This window comes from Agrilus planipennis, unplaced genomic scaffold (assembly GCF_000699045.2).
Source record: "Agrilus planipennis isolate EAB-ADULT unplaced genomic scaffold, Apla_2.0 scaffold134, whole genome shotgun sequence".
NCBI classification, from domain to species: Eukaryota; Metazoa; Arthropoda; class Insecta; order Coleoptera; family Buprestidae; genus Agrilus; species Agrilus planipennis.
In genome coordinates, this window is record NW_020438860.1 from 583,570 (window position 1) to 592,280 (window position 8,711).

The 8,711-nt window shown below is 38.8% G+C and overlaps 2 protein-coding genes across 2 annotated transcripts in view; both read left to right on the forward strand.

Annotated features, from left to right (window-relative positions):
- Positions 1 to 8,616, forward strand: part of LOC108738969 (syntaxin-binding protein 5) — a 41,674-nt gene extending 33,058 nt beyond the window's left edge. The window contains exons 17-24 of the mRNA XM_025973264.1: positions 600 to 773; positions 839 to 1,079; positions 3,144 to 3,298; positions 5,995 to 6,111; positions 6,173 to 6,403; positions 6,601 to 6,810; positions 6,873 to 6,981; positions 8,079 to 8,616. Of these exons, the coding sequence (XP_025829049.1) occupies positions 600 to 773; positions 839 to 1,079; positions 3,144 to 3,298; positions 5,995 to 6,111; positions 6,173 to 6,403; positions 6,601 to 6,810; positions 6,873 to 6,981; positions 8,079 to 8,169 (1,328 nt within the window). The 3' untranslated portion in view covers positions 8,170 to 8,616. The remainder of the gene's footprint in view (positions 1 to 599; positions 774 to 838; positions 1,080 to 3,143; positions 3,299 to 5,994; positions 6,112 to 6,172; positions 6,404 to 6,600; positions 6,811 to 6,872; positions 6,982 to 8,078) is intronic.
- On the forward strand, positions 108 to 1,479 carry LOC108739028 (syntaxin-binding protein 5-like). Its single transcript, XM_018472699.2, has 3 exons — positions 108 to 553; positions 649 to 773; positions 839 to 1,479. Exons 2-3 carry the CDS (start codon positions 665 to 667, stop codon positions 1,090 to 1,092), a joined length of 363 nt encoding a protein of 120 aa, XP_018328201.1. The 5' UTR covers positions 108 to 553; positions 649 to 664; the 3' UTR covers positions 1,093 to 1,479.
- Positions 8,617 to 8,711: the final 95 nt, after the last annotated feature.

An 8,711-nucleotide genomic window follows, 5' to 3' on the forward strand; every position in this document is an offset into this window, starting at 1 on the left:
AGGAGATCGGGCTGAAACTATAGCTACAAGCTATCCAAGGATGGTACTATAGAATGTCACCTCAAGGTAGGCCTAGTGGCGTCATCTCTTGGTTAGGCCGGAAACTTATCAATCCACCCTCGTATATATATATGTACGATGCAGCGGCGCTTTTATCAACTTTTATTAACGGGGCCGAAAAACTGAGGTACCAAAAGAAATTTATTCGTAATACCTATCCGATGTTAAAAACACAAAAGCAGCACCTCGATTTTCAATTGGCTTCCTTGGCACTCTATAAAAAGCACTGCACTTTTTAACTGTGTAATTGTGCATGACAACGACCAGTTTTTATGCATGGTTATTATTTCTTATTATTCTTCTAATCGTAACCAGTTCGGAATAGACAATGTTTATGCGAGATAATTAATTTCCTGGGCGTCTTTAATATTCTTTTCCATGATTGTCATCGTTTTAGAATCTCCCGAACGTTCTGCTTCAGCAACAAGGGCAACGGTCTTTATCTATGTTCACCTTCAGAACTGCAAAAGTTCACCCTTTGTTCAGAATTTTGGTAAGTTCTATTTTTTTTTTTTTGACTTTTTTGTGGTGGTGTGCAGAAGTCCAAAAACAACAAACAAAAGTCTACTCCTCCCTCAATTTCCTCAGCTCAAACCTTTCGAACATGTTGGGCGATTTGTTCATTCCGATGGAGATGCCCGAGCCACCCAAAGAAAGCTTCTTTAAAGGTCTTTTCGGTGGAGGAATAAGGTCGCTGGACAGAGAAGAGCTATGTAAGTGAAAGGAAATATTTGGGAGAGAGAGAGAGAGAGGGATTTTCGGGAATGTTAAATTTCAGTTGGTGAAGCGAGCGGTAAGGCGAACAAATCGGTCGCGAAACACATTCCCGGCAGCATGCAGGATATGGGCGCTAGAGTGACGTCGTCGACGAGCGAGATCAGCAGGGCTCACAAGATGGTCCTCGAAAGGGGAGAGAAACTTAGTCAGCTCGAAGACAGAGCGGAAAGGATGCGCTACGAGGCTGAGAACTTTTCTAGTACCGCACACGAACTCATGATGAAATACAAGGACAAAAAGTGGTACCAGTTGTGAAAAGCTTCGAGAATTATCATCCTTATTAGTGTTTTATAATAGTCAGTCAATAGGAGATGTGAGTGATTTGTTAGTAGAAAAAAAATTTTTTTTACTACTAAGTACTACATGCTAAGTACCTACCACTGCTGCTACCCACTACCGCTGTCACCCTTCAGCAACTATCACTTCTTTTTGTTTTGGTCGTTAGGGCAGGTTTTTGTTTTCCATTAGTTTGTTTTGTTTCGAAAACAGTCGCTGCAAAGAAAAACTCTTCTTCATCTAGTCATTCACCTTTGATTTCATTTCTCTAGTCGAAAGCAATCGAACTGTTTTTTAATTAATCGTAATTGAAATAATGAACGAGACGATGGGGCTGTCGGATAATAAATAAATAAATGCATAAACACTTACGCGGCAAAGAGGAGGCGAACTACCATCATCCCGTTGGATCTCACCCGACTTTCGCCGGCAATTTAATGAGACGCTTCAGTAAGTTTTATAAAACAAACAAAAAAATAACAATAAATAAAACGTTGAGCTGTGTTTGAGCACCGTTTTTACCGCAGTCCTGTGACGGTTTTCTGCTTGCTCTTTATCATTTTCGTTTTTTCGATTAATATTTGTTCATTTATTTTTTGTATTTTGTGTAGTTGGTTACGTAATAATTATTTTAATTGAATTGGTACGTAAATAGGTAAGGGGATCTTGTCCTGATAGAATAGAGTGCAAGTCTCGGCTTTGTTTCTTCAGTAAAAGATCATCTTTTGTCATTTATGGAATCATTTAATTTTACAATAATACAAGACAGATCTTTTACTGGATAATGGGGCGGCATACATACATAAGCTTTTTCAACATCATGGACCATCTGTATAAATACATACCTTACAAAAATACACCCCAGTATACGTGTTCTTTTCTGACATAACTTCCTATTCGGTTTTTCGTCACAGCTTCTTGGCTAATTTTGCTTTTATATGAAATGTTTTGTGTTCAATTTTTCTTTATTGTTCGTCATTTGTTTAACATTATCAGTACCTACCACGTGTTTATTGTATTCGTTTTCAGCGTGGGGTGTTGGGTTTCTGACTTTGTTGTTCACGTTGGCTTTGGTATAAGTTGAAGATTGTGAAGAGGGCCTGTCTCAGAACACTACTGTTGGCCAAGTTAATCGGTAGGGGTGCTAACTAACAAAAAAAAAAAAATGAGTAGATCTCACGAACTCACCGATCCCATCACAAAATCCCACCTCCCCTCATTAAAATTTTATATGTATATATTTATATATTATACATACTACTTATATTAATTTAGAGGGCTTATTTAGCTGTCGCACCAATCGTAGATCGAACCAAAAAAATAGCATTTATTAACTACATCTACTTATATACAAAGCGATTAAAATAAATTAAACTTCATTGCTCGCTCCCCTATCGCATTTTTGAAACACTTTAATTAAACATAAAACAGTAGACACCCAATCGATAATTATAGGGATGAATAATGAGAAGGGGGGTGTGTCGGAAAAAAGCAACGATTTTTTATTTATTATAACTCGATAAAACTTTTATGAGCCTTCAGTTCGAAGGTTAATACGAATCTTGGGACCAGGACCGACGCAACCCCTACTGTGCATTCGGTGCCTATACGCACTGGTTATCACTGTCAAATAGTTAAAATTAATAATTATTCAAGTTGCAATTGAAAAAGCAATTAAAAAAACTTGTTGACGCTAAATTTATAGGCGCGTTTCGTCGCTGTTGTTGCTGTCACCTCTCGTAGCTTAGTGATCAGAGCGTTGGCGCGTAAAGCAAAAGGTCCGGGGTTCGATTCCCAGCGAGGACGTGACAGCAACAACGATTTTTCCTCGTTAATGTGAAGTAGTCTACAGAGGGTAGAATATGAATTCACATTGTTAATGTATACTTAAATCTACTACCTGTTGTAGATGCAATAATAACAATAATGACACGTAATACATTAGTACATATGTTGGCATTATTAGTGTTGGATAGTTGTAAGAGTGTGGTGGTGTTGGTTGTTACGTAGATAAACGGAGTGTGTATCAGCCCCATGCAATCGGCCTCCGGTGGTGGACCAGTAGCGGGCGTCGTCGCGGCGTCGGGCTCGTCGACGTCGTCGTCGTCGTGTCCCGTTGGTTCTGGCCAGTCCCAGTCGGGGAGCCGCCGCTGTGCCGAGCCGCCCCGCCGTTCCAGATCGCAAGGTACTCGCAAACTGCACAAGTGCCTTTCAACCGCCAGTTATTCGGAGGAGAGCGGCTGCAACGCGTTTTCTACCACCGTGCAGCAACAGCAACAACAACAGCCACGACAGCAGCAACTGCTGGCCGCCAGTCGACAATATTGCAGTTTTGGTAGTACAGTCACCGGAAATAATGATAATGATTATGATAAATCTCACTATAGCTAGACTTGCGTATCTACATACGTCTTCGCAGGATGTGGCATCCAAGTCATGTGCCAACTCCACACTTTTACCCCTAAAAAATCCGTCTCCTAACTTAACGGAGTCAGAAGATGAAGATAAAATGTCCCTTGTTCCGGTCTTGTCTCTCAGCAGTTGCTTTAGCATTTCATGGACATATAAAGATTGGACGGACGCGAACCACAAGTGCCTTTACTATCTATTACGAGTTAGAACGTGCTTGCGGCCAATCTCTGTATGTAAAAAGTACAGTACCTAACGTAAAATGTTCAGGTCCGTATTAGGCAGGTTTTTCTCCATTTTTTCAGCTACTTTAGATGTCACATCCTGCGTACACAGTTACGTATGTACGATATGTACGTCTATGCTATACGTACGTACAAACTATCTTTCACTTTCTTTGCTACTATAATAATTATCATTCTCTCTCTCTTTCTCTCTCACTCTCTCTCTCTGGACGACGCTAAACACAATTAGAAATCTATATAAGTAAACTCTGTCGAAACGTTTGAAAATAATAATTAATTGATGTTTGGACAGAGTTGTTGCACTTCTTCACTTGATCACTTCATCTTCCCTTTTTACACACTGGTCTTTCTGGGAGTTTCTGTGGTATTTATGTCTTACAGTATACTTATATCTTTCCTTCAGAATAACTAAATTCCTGTTTTAAAATAATAATAATTATTATTATATATATGTACTATTTGCATTCACTTTTCCTTTTCTAATCAGTAATCACCTTCGAATTTTCGATGTTTTCTATATATTGTAATAGATACTCAATTGTATGTATCGTGAAGTTTGTGTTGTAGAAAAACTACATCCCTTAAAATATTCATATACTTATACACTTTATATCGTCATGACATTGTATTACACAACATTCGCGGCTCGTTTTAAACGCCACTTATTTTTTTTGTGTATCCATGGTACCGTTTAACGTCTTTACTTGTAACCACCATAAATTATAACCCCCCCCTCCGTTAAGTGCATTAAGTTGATGTTACAGCTAAGGTGACTTGTACTAGCCAAAACTATTGTTACGTCTTTCTATTAATTGGCCAAAAAAAAGAAAAACAAAATCGAAAAAGAATAAATCTAAGAATCTGGCTGCTCCTTCATAAACATTGATTATAATTATCTGTCGTTGCTTTCTGCCGCTTTGAATGTGTCCAAAAGTTCCGAAAGTATTTGGCAGTCAGTTCTGCCCACAGATGCTTTTTTTCGATACTATAATGAAACCATTTTAACACAAACTTGTAAAGATTGAGGGAAGTAGGAGCAGAATTATTGGAGGAGAAGTCGCTCTCGTCCTCCTTTAATTAATTCTATTTTCTCGAAACAATCTGTACAAGTTTGTGGCGATGAAGAAATCACGTGTTGCATGATAATTTTTTGTATAATTACTTATTAAATCAAACGTAATATTTATCTTTTTTCAGTCTTACAATTAATGACTTTCCGTTTTTGTTATTGCTTTTTTCTTTGTGTACTTTTCTTCACACACTTACTGACTGATGCCATTCGTTTTGTAATACTGATGATACAATTAACAGCATGTTTACGTTAATTAATTAACTGATTAATTGTCTACATTATTAACTGTCCATCATCAGAAGAATGGTTTTAACCCCGTTGTTTCTAATCTGAGCTTTGAATTGAATAGGAATACACACTTACTTATAGGAATTACAAATTTACACGAAACATTCGACTGGATCGGCTGATGTGCTCGAATTGTCTTTTTGCATGATTGATGTGAACTGATTAAAGTGAAAACTGGGCATTATAAAAAAAGAAAAACGGTCAAAAGTCAGAACTAAATAGTAAAAGTTTTTTAAACACAAATATATTTTGACTAAGTCATTATGAAGAGTGGGTGCATTAGTAGGGAATCCAGGGGGAATTAAGAAAATAAAGGACAAAAACAAAAAAAACACTCACATGCTACATATGGGGGTGGGGTCTACGCTCTGAAAACGAGCCGAAGTGGAGATAAAAAAATTCCCCCCTTGATTCCCTATTTACACTGATGACCAACTGGACTTGTCCAAATTAAAATTGTTCAAATACCAAATAAAATTTTGTAACTTTGTTTTTCGGTTTGTTACACCAAAGGAAAAAGGAGTAATTTTTTCTGTTCACATCTAAACTATGCCCAAAATAATTGTTTTCCCTTTAATTCGACCACAAGCTTGACGCCTTTTGAAACATTAGCACCTTTTTGGGGATAGATTTTGCCCGATACATACGAAATCTACCCTTTGCTTGTTATCATGCTTGTAATAGTTTTGGCTTCATATTCTGCACGATTGTTGAACAATGATGGACAATTGTTTTTTGTTGTTTGGGTGCAATTTTCTTACTGCCCGGCTGCATGGAATGCCGTATTGTGTGTGGTTTCTGTGTCGTTTTGCAATTAAAAATTAAAGAACGATTGCTGATTGTTTTGTCTAATTATGGGCCGAGTAGACAAGCTGGACAGTTCCTTTTCGAGGTCCCGTTCGAGTTCGATCAGTTCCTTGGAGAACATCACGTCTGAAGCAATACAGTGCCTGGCATTCGCCGAATCGTATTCACGTAAAACAGGTGACCAATAAGAAAACGATCTAATGCCAAGTCTACGAGATAAGAAAATCGAAATTTCCAGAGCCTAACGTTTTAACGCCCTCGCTATGGGTCGGGACGAGTCTGGGCTCGGTACTGACGATCCTGGTAAGTCCTCCGGGTCCGGACAGCAGATCTTCGCAGCCTGTTGTCGTCTCCCTGGTAGGCATCACCATATTTCGTTTGAAAGGCGCTATTTTGTCCATGGCCTTCTTGGACTGTAGCGGATCCCTCATTCCGTACTTGTACGAATCGTGGAAAGAGAAAAGAGACAGTAAGTTTTGTCACTTTCTTTCTTTTTCTGTCATTGGTTGATGTGTAACATACTTCCGCTCGGTGCCATGAGAGTAATTTCGTGGTTGGTGCCAAAAAGGGTAATAAGCAGAAATTAGGGGTAACGGTCTCGAGCAATGTCAAATGTTACACATCATCGGCGACTATTGGCGTACGATAGAGTAGATGTTGTTACAGAGACCCCTACGAGGACCCAAAACAAAATGAGTCCGCCGCTGGCGGGAGAGAACCCGAACCGCATCGAACAATTCGGCGACAGGCAGTTCGTGGTGATAACGAGCGAAAAACAGGCGAGGGTCGTGGGATTGCCTTCTCAAACGTGCATTTACCGACAACAGATAGCCGACACTGATTTCGTAGTGAAGGCGGAAACGATTACGATAAAGGGTAACGGGGAGTACAATCGTTGATCGTTACTCGAGTTTACGTAGGTGTTGCATTCGTTTCAGAGAGTGTATGTTTGGTGTGCTACGTGTCAAATGGACACTTGGTATCTTACAGTCTGCCCAGCCTTCGGCCCCTGATGGACATCGATTTTCTACCTCTTTCGGAACTAAGGTAACCTTGTCGGTAGTCGAGTGGCACGGGTTTGGATTTCATTATTTATATTATTATTAAAGTTTTTTCACAGCACTGGCCAAGCTGCACAGTGTTCTTTACTATTGTTTATCTACCTATATACAAACTCTAATTTCTCGATTTTTTACTGTCTCTTTATTGCATGGTACATGGTACTTATTAGGGACTGTTCGAGTATTAAGTGGCGCGATTCGTAAAACTTTAGAATTATGTTTTTGTTAGAACGAAGAAAGAAAATACTACAAATGGCGCAGTAAACGCCATCTGTAGCACGATGCTACATTTTAGGATTACGTATGCTCCAACAAGGTCCACTTGTTGAGGTTGGCTACGCCGAGATTCGTTTTCAGCAAGTAGATATCCATATATTTAAATGGACCTTGTTGGAGCATACGTAATCCTAACATGTAGCATCGTACTACAGATGGCGTTTACTGCGCCATTTGTAGTATTTTCTAAAACGCACTGTTAAGTCAGCAGGTAACAGTTGGTCTGTGTTCTGTCGGAGCTGCCTGCGACGCGCTGATGAGATCCAAAAAGATCGAAATCGCCATCCGCGTCTGGCAGTTTCGACAGAATACAGACCACTTCGAATTAGAACGAAGAAAACTAAGACTTTCCGTAATTTTGCGGAACATTTTTAGGCAAAAATGGTCACTTGGAGGGAATAGTAAAGCGAAAAGTTACAAGGGGAGAGGATTAGTTAAAAACTTTCAGAAACAGCGTTACGTAATCCTTGAACAGCCCCTTTCTGACTTTCATAACTTTGATCACTAATAAAAAAAAAAACAGGGGACGATATAATGAGATTTTATGTTCCATATCTCCCCAATTTTGTTAAATGTAAATTGTTTTCGTAAAAAAAAAAAGTGAACACAATTTAAAACAGCCCATATACATATATGTACTTATATGTTTATAGATATAAATGAGTCTTTTGTTGTACATATTCATGTGTATACATACATATATACCTTGAGCCCCGTTATTTTCTTCCCTTCTGCTCCAAAACCGGCCTCTTTTTATATAGACCCCCGACCTGCTGCTTCTAATGTATCTATACCTTGCTATGATAGTTTCCAGACGCAATCTAACAAAGGCATTGTAGACCCAATGTTGTCCATTTGGGGCCAACAACTCATAGTTAACGAGGACACAGCCCAGTAAGTTTAGTCATTATCATGGATTTTACGAAAAAAATCGTTTTGAAATTCATAATTCATCATTTTTTTCTATTTTGTTTTTTTTTTTTCAATGCCTACACAAAAACAATCTTTTAAGTAACGAAAGGTTCAAGTTGTGGGGATACGGCGAAAGATCCCCTTCAGCCCCGTTTAGTAATCGGGGATGGTTGGGGAAAAAGCGTTCAACAATATGTGTATAGAATTTATTATAATAATAAATAAATTAAAGTAGTTAGTGTAGGCAGTGAAAAAAATATTTTTTTTTTTTCGAGTCAATTTTTAAATGAAAAGGAGAACGATGGAATTTTTATAGCGTTTTAATTGGCATCGTGAATGTTTGGTTTTCTGTTTTTCTATAAATATACGAGGGTGGATTGATAAGTTTCCGGCCTAACCAAGAGATGACGCCACTAGGCCTACCTTGAGGTGACATTCTATAGTACCATCCTTGGATAGCTTGTAGCTATAGTTTCAGCCCGATCTCCTTGCTAGTGTAGGTTTGACAGCACGCTGAACAAGACGCCT